Source organism: Kogia breviceps, chromosome 10, assembly GCF_026419965.1.
Source record: "Kogia breviceps isolate mKogBre1 chromosome 10, mKogBre1 haplotype 1, whole genome shotgun sequence".
NCBI lineage: Eukaryota > Metazoa > Chordata > Mammalia > Artiodactyla > Physeteridae > Kogia > Kogia breviceps.
Window position 1 is genome coordinate 84717654 of NC_081319.1, and position 16457 is coordinate 84734110.

The 16457-nt window shown below is 53.7% G+C and overlaps 2 protein-coding genes across 2 annotated transcripts; both read left to right on the top strand.

Annotated features, from left to right (window-relative positions):
* The first annotated feature begins 5279 nt into the window (after positions 1-5279).
* CDSN (corneodesmosin) lies at positions 5280-8778 on the top strand. Its single transcript, XM_059075186.2, has 2 exons — positions 5280-5364; positions 7370-8778. Exons 1-2 carry the CDS (start codon positions 5280-5282, stop codon positions 8776-8778), a joined length of 1494 nt encoding a protein of 497 aa, XP_058931169.1.
* A 4030-nt stretch (positions 8779-12808) lies between these two features.
* Positions 12809-14146, top strand: C10H6orf15 (chromosome 10 C6orf15 homolog). The gene is made up of 2 exons (XM_059075193.2): positions 12809-12887; positions 13121-14146. The coding sequence occupies exons 1-2, from the start codon at positions 12809-12811 to the stop codon at positions 13918-13920; spliced, it is 879 nt and encodes a 292-aa protein (XP_058931176.1). The 3' UTR covers positions 13921-14146.
* The last annotated feature ends 2311 nt before the right edge of the window (positions 14147-16457 follow it).

The following is a 16457-nucleotide window of genomic DNA, read 5'->3' on the forward strand; positions in this document are numbered from 1 at the left end:
ACTGCCCCCCAGAGCAGCAATTCTCAGCCAGGGGTCACACATTATGCTGGGGTGAGAGTCCCTGAAAGAGTCACTTAGGCGATTTTTTTACACAGCACTGCCTACCCTACCCCAGCATCAGATGAATGCTTTGTCCTGGGGGAAATCCCCATACTTCCTCTTTGTGGCCACGTGAGCTCTGCCACTTGTTAATGGAAGCGTGCTGTATCCCTCAGAGGCAGGGGAGAGAAGAGTGGCTCAGGGGACACAGTCACTCACGAGGAATGAGGTCAGGACAGACAGGCCCACGAGAGAGCACAGGTGGGCGGCTCTGTGTCAGTGCCCAGTTCACGTGCCTGCTGCCTCTGCCTGGGTAGACCAAGTACTCTTGGAGGCCAGGCCTTGGCCATCAGTATATCCCACCCAGCACCTCTAGTGGGCTTTGCAGGTAGTAGATGTGGTTGGGAGGGATAGAGGGCACGGAAACCAGAGAGGGGGGAGATGTGCTCCAGAGAAAGGTAGAAGGGGGAGGGTGGCCTGGGCACATTCATTCATTCTTTTGTTCCCCCAAATCACCAACTGCCTAAGTACTTGGAATTCAGTGGGCAGACATGTGCCTTGCCCACTGCTGTGGAACCCACAGTCCAGAGCCAAAGGTTTCTGTCTCATTTGGAGGTCGCATGGGAGCTGCATAGATGATGCACTTACAGAATCTATCTGAGAGGAGGGTAAAGAAGTCAGGCCAGGTGGAACGTGGGTTCTGCCCTTGATCATCTACCACGGGGAAGGAACCACGAGGAGGGCAGAGAAGGGTAGACTAAAACTGAATATAGTTTAGCCAGTCACGTGGGCTCACCTGGGCTAAGGAGAGTCCACCCTGTACAGGGTGGGCAGGGACCTCCAAATACAAGTGCATTCTGTCCTCTGTGTTCTTTGTCATGAGAGGGACCAGGTGGAGAGTGTGGATGACTCAGGGCCACCCATCCCCACCACGGGTAAAGCAACACCAGTGGACGCAGAGTGTCAGCTTCCCGTGTGAGGGAGGATGAGTCCGGCACAGGTGGAGGGAGTGTGATGGAGAAAGAGAGAGCAGGAGAGGAAAATGGCTTTGACTGAAGCAAAGGAGGGGAGAACCCACAGGTCCTGGAGCCCAGAGTGGCTCCGGTGGCCTCTCCACTACTCCCCACCACAGAATAACCTCCTCTTTCAGGCTTTTCCCCTTCTTCTTCTTCTTCTTTTTTTTTTTTTTTTTCATTCCCTTTCCGCCTCTCTCAAGCCAAAGCCTTAAGTCTACCAAGGACCCCTGCATGGAACACTTGTTCCAGAACTTCTGTCCTTACCTTCAGGCCCGTGGGTGAAATGCAGAGAAGAAAAGGTTGAGTGAGAGGGACTTTCTCACTTAGGATTTACTTTCTGAGACTTTGACGACACAGGAATTCGCACACATTCTTATAAGATTTAAGGAACCTCTGAAGTCTGTCCACGGACCACTGCCATTCGTTTATGGCATGGTGTCAGCTGCATGAAGAAATGAGGCTTATGTGGATTGGGTTTGAGTGCTTTCCAAACTCTTTTGCTGGTTATCAGCTGGTTCGGGCAAATAATTTAAACTCAGTTTTGTCATCTGTGAAATGGGGGAGAAAAAACATTTACCTGTAGTGCTGTTGTGAGGATTAAACACCAGAGCACGTGTTGAGTACGTAGGATCATATCCGGCCCACAGTTGGCGATCAGGAAACGGGGTTCTCTGCCCCCAAGCCTCCTCTCCCCAAGCTGCTCCCCACTCAGACCCCTCAGTTCCCGTGCCCTCCTTTAGCCTGGTGTTACGATCACCGCCCTGCTGGTCCACGTGGCCCGTCCACTCCTCCAACCCACCGTTCCTCTGCGTGTATGCTTCCCATGCCAACCCAAGCCAGCGCTCCTTCTAAACACATCTTCAGCACCGCCAGGGCCCTGAGTCTGAGCCATCACTCTCGTCTCATCGTTCCTCAAGGGCCAGGGAAATTCCCACCACTTCCTCGAAGCCAAGTGCCTGCCCCATTTTTCCAGGCCCGTCTTCTCTCTACGCTGTGAGTTCCCAGCTGGGCTGCAGCTCCTCAAAGGCAAGGACAGTTCATCTTCCATCTTGTTGCAGTTTAGGACCGTGCACCTTGAACCCGTGCCCCGTGCAGAACGCGGCAGCACAGAGCAGCCCAGGGTGGCTTGGAGGGGAGGCAGCCCGCCTTCTTCAGATACGGGGCAGGAACAGGTATGGGAGGCACATGCTTTAAGCTTGGCCTTGTCTGGTGGGGTTTACTGGGCCTCTCACATTCTCACTCAGTCCTCCCACTGGGCAGGGCACTTGCTGGCGGGCTGAGGGGTAGCTCCCGGGCTGGAGAGCACAGCAGACCCACCTGCACCACCGTGGGCCTCGTCTAACTGGCGAGCATCCCCACGCGCCCTGGCCTGGGCGGTCTCTCAGCCAATGCCCTTTCCTAGCCCCCGGGCCCCATCAGCTTCAGATTTTCACGGGCTGAGCTGAGAGAGGGTGAGACTCAGGGACACAGCAGAGGAAGACACATAGGGTCAGATTTCAGGAAGAAACAGGGAGAGCGGAGGAGAGGGGCTCAGAGGGCCCACGTGTGGGCAGGCAGTGGAGGAATGGGGCGGACGTGGGTGGGGGACGGGGTGGAAGGGGTGGGCAGGAGGGCAACAGTCAGGAGGAGGAATGTGGCCGCACCATTGCGTGGTGTGTGTGGCTGGAGATTTGGCGAGAGGCCCAGAGAGACTGTGCCTCCTTCAGCCCCCGCCGTCCCAGCCCAGGTTGGGAGGAGTGGGAGGAGAAAACAGGACAAACGTTGCCACCTCTGTTTACGCTGGAAAAGAATACCCCACAGAGCGCAAGCCATTCCTCCTTTTCTGTCCGCCCTCAAGGCTCCTCTTCTCTCGGCCACTCCCCTCCCTCTCCCAGGGCCCCCTCCCTCCCTCCCCGCTGGAGATGGAGCCAGCGAGGCCTGAGACTCTAAGGAAGGAGGTCATCATTTTAAATTGCACCCTCATGTGCACGCGTGTCTGCTGCTCTGTAGGGAGCGGAGGGGAGTGGAGAGGAGACTCCTCCAGGTCAGCTGGGCTAGAGACTCGGGAGGGAGGGCCTGGGGCTGTGTGTGAGCACATCTTAGCTGCCATCCCTCAGTGGAGGACACAGGCAGGACATGCAGACTCCACCTGCCAAGAGCCTGTGCCAAGAGTCTTGTCCCATCTAATCTTTCTGATAATTTCCCGTTCGATCCTCACAGAAACCCTGCAAGGTAGACATTATTTAAAATACTCCCATTTTACAGGTGAGAATATTGAAGTTCAGGAAGGTTGGGTGAGTTGCCCAAAGCTGGGAGGTTAGCTGGGACTTGAACCCAGGTCATCCTGATTCTAAAAACCAGTGAGGGGACTTCCCCGGTGGTCCAGTAGTTAAGACTCCGTGCTCCCAGTGCAGGGGACCCGGGTTCCATCCCTGGTCAGGGAACTGGATCCCACGTGCTGCAACTGAGAGCCCGCATGACGCAACTAAAGATCCCGCATGCGGCAACGAAGATCCCACGTGCAGCAACTAAGACCCGGCGCGGTCAAATAAAAAAGTAAGCGAATATTTAAAAATAAAATAAAACCAGTGTTTTCTTTTTTTCCTCCCTACTGCATCAACCCTCTTCAGGGGCCGCTCTCTCACTGCCCCCATGGCCCCGCTCCCTTCGACTCCCCTTTTGGGTGCTAGGGGACAGTCAAGGGCTAGATTCTGCTGGTAGCCACTAGCCGCATGTGGCTATTTGCATTTAAATGAATTAAAATTAAGTAAAATTAAAAATTCAGTTCCTCCGGTTGGTCATACAAATGTCCAGTGGCCCCATGTGGCTCGTGGCTACCGTATTGGGCAGCACAGAGAGAGAACGTTTCCATCATGGCAGAAAGTTCTGTGGACAGTGCTGGGCTGGGTCAGAAGCAGGGCAGGAGACAGAGAAAGGGAGAAACGAGCCGAGGGCTCCGGCGGTAGGGCTGCCTCTGTGAGGAGACCAGGGCAGTGGGGGAATGAGGGTCCAGGCCAGGGGAGCAGGGAGAGGGCTGGGTGGGCTTGGGGAAGAGGCGGAGAACCTGATCCGACTCCCGGGTCCCTCCTTCCAATACTGATACTCTTGGCAATACGAGTGAGCAATTAATTGGCTGGGGTGGGGTCAGGTTCCAAGCGGAGGGAGGGGAATGTGATGGAGGAGGAACCACCCCCTCTTATCAGGTCTCAGGGCTCTGGTCCCCCAGTCCTGCCCTTCATCCTTCAGGGACCCAGGATTCTGCTGACCCTCCTTGGTCCTACCATGGATCCTACCCAGACCAAGCTGGTTGCTTCCTGTTGGTCATCCAGGCTGGGCAGCCAATTAATGGGCGGCAGGGCTACCACCTTCCCAATTAGTCTTATTAGCCTCTTGCTCACCCACTGGAGCCAGGGCCACCCCTTGGGGAGGGGTTGTGAGTGGCCTGTGAGTAACCAAGGCCCAGCTATGACAGGGGTCCTCGGCCCAGGCCTATCTCTGGGCTGAGGCCCTGGTGTCCAGCACCTGCGGGCTGTCCCTGGAGCCCCCCGGAAGGGAGAGGTCAGGGAACTGCTTTGGAGTGCAGACTCCAAAGGTCCGCTCGCCGATGGCACATGTAATAGCTGTACGGCAGGCATGGTACTTGGGCAGTGACAGCAGGGCGTGGGGTGTAGATCCTTATACCCGGAGGAAGAGAGTGGAAGCTGAGTGGTGGGTCTCAAGGAAAGGGGGGCGCGGATCCAGAGGCTGTGGAGGGCTCCCAGGAGGGGTTAACCGTGCGGCGGGGGTGGGGGCCGCAGCAGGTACCCGGGACGGAAGGGAAAGTTGAAGTGCCCACATCTGTGCATGGAGGGAGGACGGGGAGTCAGAGAGGCCAACACTGGGGAAGGCAGGAGAGTGAGGGAGCCAGGGAACTGGGCCCCACGGTGAGAGTGGCCGCCCCGGAGTGGGCGGCCTTCGGGGCAGAGCACCTGGTTCCAGGTTAGGCAACGAGGAGCCGGGGCAGGCCAGTCAGGTGGCCCCAGGGCCACGGTACCCCACACTGCAGCCACCCCTGCTGCTGAGTAAGCAGATACCCAAACTGATTACTTCAGCTCCTCCTGGCCACACCAGCTTCCCCCCCGGCACCTACACCTCTGCCTCTCCTCCCCTCCCCACAGTGACTCCTGCCCGGAAAATGTCCAGCCCTGACATAAAGGCCCCGGGTGTCCACGAGCTGCTGTCACTCAGGAGGCCACACAGTCCAAGATGGGCTCTTCGCGAGCATCCCGGATAGGGCGTGTGGGAGGGCGAGGGATGTTGGCATTGCTGCTGGCTGGTCTCCTCCTGCAAGGTAGGGGGCTGGGGGCCCTGGGCACAGAGAGAGTGGGGAGAGGAGGTGGGCAGGAATGCAGATGCCAGGTCAGAGAAGGCTGGGGGGAGCCCTGTGTGGGGAGAGTCCAGGAGAGGACCCAGTGAGGGCGGAAGGGCCGGGGCTCTGGAATCTGATGCTCGAGTCTGGGGGCTGTTCCTTGCTGCCTTGGCACCTCAGGCAAACTGCTTAAATTTACTGAGCCTCCGTTTCTGAAACTCTAAAAATGAGGCTGAAGTTAACACTTAGCTCTAGTTTCTCTATGAGTCTCTGATTAAGTAATGTATGCCACAGTGCGGTCGAATTCCTAGAAAGTTATATAATGTTGGTTGTTGTTGTTATTATTATTATTGGAGTGCTAGAAGATGGAGTCGATATTTAATAGTCATAAGAATTGTTACCATTCATAGGGCCCTTTTTATGTGCGAGACACTCCACTAGCACTTTATTTTATTTATTTATTTATTTTTTTGTGGTACGCGGGCCTCTCACTGTTGTGGCCTCTCCCGTTGCGGAGCACAGGCTCCGGACGCGCAGGCTCAGTGGCCATGGCTCACGGGCCCAGCCCCTCCGCAGCATGTGGGATCTTCCCGGACCGGGGCACGAACCCGTATCCCCTGCATCGGCAGGTGGACCCTCAACCACTGCGCCACCAGGGAAGCCCTCCACTAGCACTTTAAATGCATTCGTTCGTTTGATCATTAGAAGGATGGTGTGAGAGAAGTGTCCTCACTCTACACAGGAGGACACTGAGGCTTGAAGAGGTTAGGAAACTGGCTCAAGATCACAAATTAGAAAGCAGTTAAGCCAGGATCCAAACCCCAGGCCGGGTGACTCCGGGGCCTGTGCTGTTGATCACGGTGACCTTGCCCATAGCCCCGTGGGTGGGAGCAGGCTGTGTGGCATGGGGGAACAGAGGAGGAGCGCGGTGGGGGCGGGGGGCCCCCCGGCTGATTAGTGCAGCAGAGTGAAGGGGGCGGGGCTGCGGGCAGAGCTGGGGTTTGGCTTGGTGGAGGTGGATGCATTGAATTTCTTTCTGAGGAGAGAATGGGGAACTCTCAGAGTGTGGAGACCTGGTTTTCGGTGGGGTGTTCAAAGGAAGAACGGCAGTAATAAATGATGTCTGATGCTTTCTGCTTTTGTAAAGCACCTTCTGCATGCATGGTCACATCTAGCGCTCACCGTAACTCTGTGAGGAAGGCAGGGCAGATCTGGCCTCTCCAAATGTATGACCTGAAGTACGTGGCTCTGTCCACACCACTTGGGACCGGAGGTGGTTAAGGTGGGGAGTAGAGGAAGGGTGGGGGGAGGGTGAGGCTGGGTGATGAGCAAAGGATAAGTTAAGGAAAGAAGTAAAGGCAGCAGCGGTCAGATGTGGGCCTGGGGGCAGGCAGGCGCACGGTGCTGGCCAGCGGGGAGACAGCTGATAAAGGTCAGGGGCCTCGGAGGAGGGCTGCATCCTCATGTCCCTGAGCTGGGCTTGGGGTGCAGGGTCCTGTCCTGCTGGTACAAGCGGGTTCTGAAGCCACAGTGCATGCCCCCATGTCCTGGCCCCCACCCAGCTTTCCTGGCATGGGCGGTGCCGAGGCGGGAAGCAGACTTTCCATTCTGTACCCAAGCCTGGCCTCTCGAGGGGAAGCTGGCGACCCAGTCATAGTCCTCAAGTGTCCTGTCCTCTACTGCGGTCCTCCTGCCCCTCCCCCTCTTTCTCTTTTCTCAGCATCTGTTTGGCTATTTTCCCTCCCTTCTCAGTCCTCTGTGGTTCTGCCTTTCATCTCCTCCTGCCATCTGGTCCCACGGTCTCCCCCATCTCTCAGAGTCTCAGTCTCCCCCGCTCTCCATCTCTTTGGGGTCTCCCTGCCTTTTCCACCCCAAACTCTCCCTGGGCTCCTCTCAGGAGAGAGTAGCAGGTGACTGAGGTGGGTCTGGGAGGGGAGAAAGAAAGTCCAGCCTCTCTGGCCCCTGCTAACCACTATTTCCTCCCCAGGGACCTTGGCCAAGAGCATTGGGACCCTCTCAGAGCCCTGCAAGGACCACACGAGTATCACCTCCCCCAGTGACCCCTGTCTCCTGGGGAAGGGGGGGTCCAGCAGCTTCAGTAGCCAAAGTGGCTCCAGCAGTTCCAGCAGTTCCCTTTCGAGTTCCAGTGGCTCCCGTGGTGGCTCCAGTGGCGGCTCCAATGGCTCCAGTGGTGGCTCCAGCGGATCCATTGCTACCCATGGTCGTTCTTCAGGATTTTCGTTACTTAAGCCAGGAATGGGGTACTCCCAGATAAGCTACCCCTCTGGACCTAGCTCTAGTCTACAGGGTGCATCTAGTTCCTCCCAGTCAGGAAGCATCAGATCCCAGTCTGGAGGAGGCTCGAGCTCTTCTGTTTCTCAAACCTCCTTGATGTTCAGCAGCAGTGGCCAGAAGGTCAACGCCAAGTTGCACCCCTGTAGTTCCAACATCCCTGACTCTCCCTGCAGTGGGGGACCCATCGTCTCGCACTCTGGCTCCGACATCTCCAGCTCCCATTCTGTGTCTGGGGGTAAAATGCCTGTAGTGGTGGTGGTGGAGCAGCACGGCTCTGGTGGCCCCAGAGTGGGTCAAAGTGTCCCCTGTAGCAATGGTGGCCTTCTAGGCAAGACCTGCCCCCCCATCACCTCTGTAGACAAATATGGCAGCTATGAGGTGGTGGGTGGCTCCTCTGACGGTTACCTGGTCCCAGGCATGACCTACGTCAGGGGCAAAATCTACCCGGTGGGCCACTTTGTCAAAGAGCACCCCATCAAAGGCTCTCCAGGGGTTCCCTCCTTTGCAGCGGGGATCCCCATCTCTGAGGGCAAATACTTCTCCAGCAACCCCATCATCCCTAGCCACAGCTCTTCTAGTTCCAACATCTACCAGTCAGGAGCTTCCTCGGCTATTGTGCTCCAGCCGGTGGGCTCTGGTGGGGTCCTGCCCTATGGCGTTGGCTCTAAGGGCTCTAAGGAGCCCTGCTCCCTCTCCAGCTCTGGAGTCCACAGCAGCTCTAGGCTTTCCAGCAGTTCTGGTTCATCTTTCCAGCCCTGTGGTGGTGTTTCCCAGAGGCCCAGCTCCTCACCAGACACTGGCTCCTCCAGGGGCAGCTCCCAATCCCATGAAAATGAAATCATCCTTCAACCCTGTGGCAGCAAGTCCAGCTCTTCTGGTCACGCTTGCATCTCTGACTCCTCCTCAACATTGAGTAGGGGTCCAGCTGTCTCTTCCCAACATGACCCCACAGCTGGTGCCAAGCCCTGTGGCTTTGGCAGCTCTAAAACGATCCCCTGCCACTCCATCCGGGACTTCCTAACCCAAGTGAAGCCCCTGGGGCCCCAGCTAGCTGACCCTGAAGTTTTCCTACCCCCGGGAGAGTTACCTAACAGTCCATAAAGCAGATTTTGCCCGCACACATGTGCAGGCACACACACACACACACACACACACACACACACACACACACCAACGTACCATCTCCCAGGTGGGAGAAGTACAGCGGCCCAGCCATGGGGGTAGCTCAGTTTTCTTCCCCCTCCCAAGAGAGCTGCTCTACTTCCCCAATTGTCCCAATGTGGCAGACTCTCCCTTATCTGCTCTTCTTTCTTTACCTCCCCAAATCGTAGGCTCCAAATCCCTTTCCTCATTCTCTTCTACTGTTTAGATGCCCATTGTACTGCAGTGCCCTCCCTGCCAGATATCCTCTCCCTAGAATTTCCTCTGCCATTTCTTTGAGATGGCATAGTCCATTGGCTAACCCTACTCATTCAGATTCTTGACTGGGAACCCCCTGAAATGTCTTACAGTAACTCTGATGCCTGGACAAGCCATCCCCTCCCTGCTCCCCTGCCCCCCCCTTTGCCAAATAAAGCACAATCCAAACAGTTATTTGAAAACAATGACCATTTTTCACTGATCTCATTTCACCGTCTGGTCAACCAGCATGATATACTGTTGGGTTCTCACACCCCCAACTCCACTCCCACCCTTCATTATAGAGCTCACCACACCTTCCTGAGTTCCCAACATTCCTCTTTGTCTTTCAAGGTCTCCATCTCAGTCCCCCTTCCTGGCTGCCACTTCCCTCAACGTTCAGAGGCTTGCCTGAAAAGTCTATTTTTCCCTGAAAAATAGACTTTTTGCCTTCTTGGAGTCCTGGGTCTCCTCTTGGGACCTGAGTGATGCTCTCCTATGCCTCTAAAGGTCCTGTGTCGCCCACTTTCATGCATAAATTGGCCTGGTATTTCTTACATCTTACAGCTCCTCCCACAAAGGAGGAAAATCATAAATATTTGTTGCACTGAAAGCAGGGGTTAGTTGGTCTCCCAGATCCTTCCCCTCACATCTCTTCTCTCTCATCGCCCCAGGAAATCCATTCTTGTTCCACTGGCCATTCACTCTGCAGTCCTCCCCTCTCCTTACATAGAGCCCTTATGATTTCCTCCCCCTCCCCACCTGGCTCCTTCTCCTCATCCATTAGTTGGCCTCACCTTCTAGATGCCATCATCTCTGGGAGTCCTGAGCATCGATTTCCTGGGTTTCTGGGACACCAGGAGGAGCCTCGGGAAGGCTGGAACACAGCAGCTGGCACCAGATTCCTGGGGACTGAGTAGGAGCCAAGGGGGGCGTGGGTCTGGGAGCTGTGGGTGGGGGAAGTGAAAGACAGAGAGGACAGGAGCATGACGGGTGTGCGGCCGAGCACGGTGACTCACTGACCTACATCGAAACGCCCCAGCCTGTGGCAGAACAGTGTCCTCTCCACCTTCACACTCCTGCTGCCTCTGCTGTGGTTCTAGAGTGAGAGCTGGGAGAGGTGAGAGGGCCGAACACTACAGTGGGGAAGGGGAGGTGGCCTCCATGGGAGAAGACTGAGAAAGTGGACAGGGTGCCGAGGGCCATGCGACTATGTCCTGGAGACAACAGGGAAGACACTGAGGCCAAGGAAGCTCTCATGCTTCCTTGGAGGAAGGGGAGGGTGAGCTGTGCTCACCCTTACAGGAAGAACCTCACCGCAAAGCACAGGCCACCTCTCAGAGCCTCTTCTTGGCTGCAAAGGAAGTCACCCCTACCCTAGGAGCTAGCTCATTCCCTCCTATTGGGATGATGTCAGCTGGCCCCAAATTTAGGACTGTTGTTGAATTCTCGAATCAGCAGAAATATGTTATGTTGATCAGAAATGACCTGGGGCAGCTGAGCCAACCTGCAGGGTTGACTGAAGACAGAGGAGGGCTCCAGAACAGTCCTGTTTCTGACATCACTGTGGGGTCACCCTTGGTTACCATCTGCCCCCTGGACTGCAGCCGATGACAGGAATCAAGGCCCTCAGAGGCTCTGTGGACCGCAATTGTGCGAGCGATGCAGCCTCTGACACGAGTATCCCTCTAGTTTCTGGTGTGATCCAGGTCAAAATGTTTTGCAAAACTGGTGGATGTCACCCCAAAAGGCTGCTGCCCTGTACCCACTGGCCAGATCTGCACTCTTTTTTTTTTTTTTTTTTGCGGTACGCGGGCCTCTCACTGCTGTGGCCTCTCCCGCCGCGGAGCACAGGCTCCGGACGCGCAGGCTCAGTGGCCACGGCTCACGGGCCCAGCCGCTCTGCGGCACGCAGGATCCTCCCGGACCCGCGGGGCACGAACCCGCGTCCCCTGCATCGGCAGGCGGACCGTCAACCACTGCGCCACCAGGGAAGCCCTGCACTCTTTTTAAAAAAAAATTTATTGGAGTATATGTTGTCCACTGGCCAGATCTGGAGAGGAGCTCTTTACCCTTCCAGTAGCCAGCTAGCAGGGGCTGGGGATGAGGATGGAATGGTAAAATCTAACAGCTAATATTTAAACTTCATGCAACAAGAGAAGCCTAGTCTCGGTGCGTCTTGGAAGCAATAGAGAAGCAAAGGCGTTTAAACACTTTTTATTGGAAAACTTCAAACATATTTAAGAGTAGACAAAATACTTAATGAATCCCTATGCTCTCATCATTCAGCCTTAACAATGATCAACTCATGGCTATTTGACAACAGCATTTCAATGCCCTCCTTCTACTTAGTTGGAAACATCTGCTCTCTTTCTCTCTCTCTCTCTCTCTGTATCTCTTGTATTCTGTGGACACATTTGACCATCTAAGGTAGGCAGACTTGTGCCCTCCCCATCACCAGAGATGTCCATGTCCTGATGCCTGGAAACTGAATATGTGAGGTTACATAGCAAAGGGAAACTGTTTGCAGATGGAATTATGGTTGTTAGTCAGATGACCTTAAAATAGAAAGATTATCTGTGATTATTTGGGTGAGTCCGATGTAATCATAAGAGTCTTTCAATATGGGAGAGGGAAGAAGAGGAGGTCAGACTGATGCAATGTGAGAAGATCCTGCGGTTTCTGACTTTGAACATGGAGGAAGGGGACCATAAGCCAAGGAACTCAGGTGGCCTCTAGAAGCTGGAAGATGCAGGGAAATGGATTCTTCCCTAGGGACTCCAGAAAGGCTCTACTAACACCTCAATTTTATTTTATTTTATTTTATTTTATTTTATTTTATTTTTTTATTTTATTTATTTTTTTTTTGCGGTACGCGGGCCTCTCACTGTTGTGGCCTCTCCAGTTGCGGAGCACAGGCTCCGGACGCGCAGGCTCAGCGGCCATGGCTCACGGACCCATCCTCTCCGCGGTATGTGGGATCTTCCCGGATCGGGACACGAACCCATGTCCCCTGCCTCAGCAGGCGGATTCTCAACCACTGCACCACCAGGGAAGCCCAACACCTCAATTTTAACTCAGTGAGACCCATGTCGGACCTCTGTTCTTCAAAATTGTAAGATAGTAAGTTGGTGTTGTTGTAAGCCATTAAGTTTGTGGTTACTTGTTATAGCAGCCATAGGAAACCAATACACCATCATCTTTTAAGGATGAGAACCAGGTCTATTTCCATAGACACAGGGTCTAATCTAGGAGCAGCCCCTCAGAAGGGGGCCACTTCTGCACCCCAGAACCTCCTGAAGGTTGAGGTCAAGATTATGTAGCTATGGAGATGCACGAGAAAGGGGTGCTGGAAGAGAATGATCTGGATCCCAAAGGGAAACAGAATCAGGTGTTTCTATTGCTGAGAAGTCAGTGAAGAGATTGGGACCCCAAGGGTGAAGGTCCTCATGTACCTGGTGTCAGCAGCCAGGAAGGGTAATGCTGGCAGCCAGTGATGAGCTGTGAGCCAGGACAGCTGGGTTAGGAAGGGGTGGGGAGCTTGAGGAAAGGAGCAGTGTGGGAACACCCAGCTTCCCTGAATCATTCAAGTGGCACCTATTGCCAGAGAACGAATTAGGAAAGAAGTTGGAACCTAGAGATGTATTGTTTCCACAACCACTGGCTCAGCCTGTTTCTGATGTCCCACGCCCACTAACAGGATAAAGGGCTGGCTGTCTTGGGGCTGAGGGAAATGCAGAGCAAGATGCAGGGCCATGTGGCAGGGAGCCGGGCTCCTCTGGGCCTGCTCCTGGTCTGTCTTCATCTCCCAGGTATGGAGGCTGTGCCAACCTTTGGGCAGGAGCGGACTGGTGGTCCTCGGGGAACTGGGACTGAGGGAAGAGGTAAAGGTGGGAGCGTGTACAGTTGGGTCCCTGAGGGAGGAAAGAGTTGGCACAGGCAAAGTGGAGGGACTTGAAGCAAAGGGAATCAGGGAGTGAGGGAAGGGAGGGCACTGAGACTAAACATCTGGTCCACTGGCTGCCTCCTCTTCCCCTTCCCTCAGGCCTCTTTGCCCGGAGCATCGGTGTGGTGGAGGAGAAATTTCCCCGAGACTTTGGGATCAACCGGCCTCTGCTTGGACAACCTTCCTTGACCGACCCCTCCAACTGGGAACATCCTCAGCCCAAAGCAGACCCTGGGCCTAATGATTTAGCAAGGGCTCCTCTGAAGCCCATTGCTTCTCCATCACATGGCTCTCAACCTGCAGGAGGTGCTGGGCTACAGTGGTGGCCCCCATTTGGTGGGCTGCCCTCCATGGATTCCTGGTCCTCGGAGGACCATTGGCCGATGATGGCTGCTGTGGACGAGGACCATGTGGGAGAAGTGCTGCCCAGAGAACCGTCCTACCTTTCTAGTGGGGCTGCCCTCCCTCCGGGCAGTGGGCCTTTGCCTGCAGAGCCCTCTGCACACCCCGCGGACCCCTCACCTAAGGCTTCACTCCTCCACCAGGACTCTGAGTTGAGACAGCCAATCCGCTCTAATGTGCTGGGCGCCCAGGGAGAAATCCTTGCCCGACACTCTCCCTGGTCTCTCATCAACAGGATTCGATGGTCACTTCTGCATGGTTACCCCTGGAGGACCCTGAATCCCCATGTATCCTGGGGAGGTGGAGGTCCTGGCACTGGATGGGGAATAAGGCCCTTGCCATACCCTGTGAGAATCTGGGGTAACAGTAATCAATACCCAAGTACTAGCTGGTGGAATATTAATCGGGATCCAGGTACCAGATGGGGGAACATTCATCTAAACCCAGGTATTAATCAATTTCCTCCCAGAGTTCTCCATTCTCCTGGCTCTTATTGAAACATCCCAGCTGGCTTTCCCAATCCTCAAAACCCTGGGTCATAGTGGATTTAGGAGAATGACAGAGGGGGGACAGCCCTAAGTTAGAAGTCAGAGAAGGGAGTCCTGCTCCCTCCCCTTGCAGTGTGAGCTAAACCTTATCAGCTGTTTTCTAGCGTCCTCTCCACTTTCACTGCCTCCCTGCTCCCCATGTGCTGATCTCCAATAAAACACAGCATTTACTGAGTCCGCTTCTTCTGAGTGTCTTTGCTTCTGGGTGGGAACTGGAGTTTTGTCCATCCCCATTTTCTAGTCATCCTCATGTCCCTCTAGGGTCCTCCTGACACTCTCTTGCTATCCCGATCCTTTGCAAAAGATCAAAGCCCAGGTGTGTGAGGGCGGGGCCTCGTGGTCTCATATGGGCCAAGTGGGAGAGCTGGTTCTAGAATTGTCCTGGAATCTGAAAAGGGGAGGAGGGGCAGCAGGACTAACTGAGATGGCACCTGTGACAGGAGGCAAGGATGAGGTCCAGGAAGTTGGTACCAGGGCCAAGTGGGGAATGAATAGTCTTTGATTCAGAGACGCAGAGGGTCAGAGAAAGTCATTTTTGTCTGTGCTTACCTTTTCTTCCCAGAAAGTTATGGTTCTTGGAAGTGGAAGAGGCATTGATCTCCCTTACACACATCGCTTGGTACATTGTGACCCAGAGAACCACAGACTTTGGGCATTTGCTGAACAAATAGCAGACCTCAATAGAGGAAGAAAGGAAAGGGAGAAGGGACAGGAAGAGAGAAACTTGGAGCCAACAGTCCTGCCTATGGCTGCATTTGATGCTTTTATTCTCAAGTGATGACACAGTCTCTTCTTTTGGTCACACTACCCTCCCTTAGGTTTTCCCAGGAGCTCAGTATCCCTGTACAGGAGTTGGAGTGGGGTGAGGAAGGGTCATTCTAAGAAAGTGCAGAAGGAAGTTAACAGAAGCTGGTGGGGGTGATGGGGTTTCCAGAGGGCACACTCCTGTTGTCCACCCATGTCTTCCCATCACCAGCCACACCACCCTCTATCACCCCAACCTCCTCCCCCAATTCTTTCCCACCCTGGACTCTCACTTTCTCCCTGTCCTGGGGCAGGCTGTTCTGTTTTCAGCACCTGTCTCTTCCACAAGCCCAAGCTCATTCTCAGGCTTGGTCTCATTTCTGTCTGTCCCTCTTTCTGGCTGCCTCCCTCTCTCTAGTCACTCCTATTTGCACTTTTAAATTCTGTGTCCTCACTCCCCTCCTCTGTTCCCCACAAGCACCACGGGAAAGGGACTTTTCTTGTTCATTGCGGAACTCCCAGCACCGCGGACAGCGTCTGGACCAAGGTCAGCACTCAGCAAACACTGAGTCAACGCACTCGCACTCTCTCTGACTTCCCTGTTTTCTCTCTTCTTCTACTTTATTCCTGAGCCACAGGGCTGCACACAGACTCCCATTTGTACTGCTACCATGCCCTTCCCAGAGCCTCACTGACATCTCCCTAGAAACGCCACAAAGCCCTTCTCAGCTTGGGAATGCTCTGTACATTCCATTCTTTCACCTTCATTAACAACTGTGAGGAAGAGGTTGTAAGATAAAGAAACCGAAGCTCAGAGAGATTAAGCAATTTACACAAGGTGACACAGCTAATACGTGACAGAGTCAGTGACTCAAACCAAATTTTTCTATCTGTCCAGGGAGTGTTCAAGTATAATATGCAATTAACAAAAACCCAACCAATGCAGCTCAATAACAAAAAAACAAACAACCCAATCCAAAAATGGGCAGAAGAACTAAATAGACATTTCTCCAAAGAAGATATACAGATTGCCAACAAACACATGAAAGAATGCTCAACATCATTAATCATTAGAGAAACGCAAATCAAAACTACAATGAGATATCATCTCACATCAGTCAGAATGGCCATCATCAAAAACTCTAGAAACAATAAATGCCCGAGAGGGTGTGGAGAAAAGGGAACCCTCTTGCACTGCTGGTGGGAATGTAAATTGATACAGCCACTATGGAGAACAGTATGGAGGTTCCTTAAAAGACTAAAAATAGAATTACCATACGACCCAGCAATCCCACTACGGGGCATATACCCTGAGAAAACCATAATTCAAAAAGAGTCATGTACCACAATGTTCATTGCAGCACTATTTACAATAGCCAGGACATGGAAGCAACCTAAGTGTCCATCAACAGATGAATGGATAAAGAAGATGTGGCATACATATACAATGGAATATTACTCAGCCATAAAAAGAAATAAAACTGAGTTATTTGTAATGAGGTGGATAGACCTGGAGTCTGTCATACAGAGTGAAGTAAGTCAGAAGGAGAAAAACAAATACCGTATGCTAACACATATATATGGAATCTAAGAAAAAAAAATGCCATGAAGAAATTAGTGATAGGACGGGAATAAAACACAGACCTACTAGAGCATGGACTTGAGGATATGGGGAGGGGAAAGGGGAAGCTGTGACGAAGTGAGAGGTGGCATGGACATATATACACTACCAAATGTAAAAT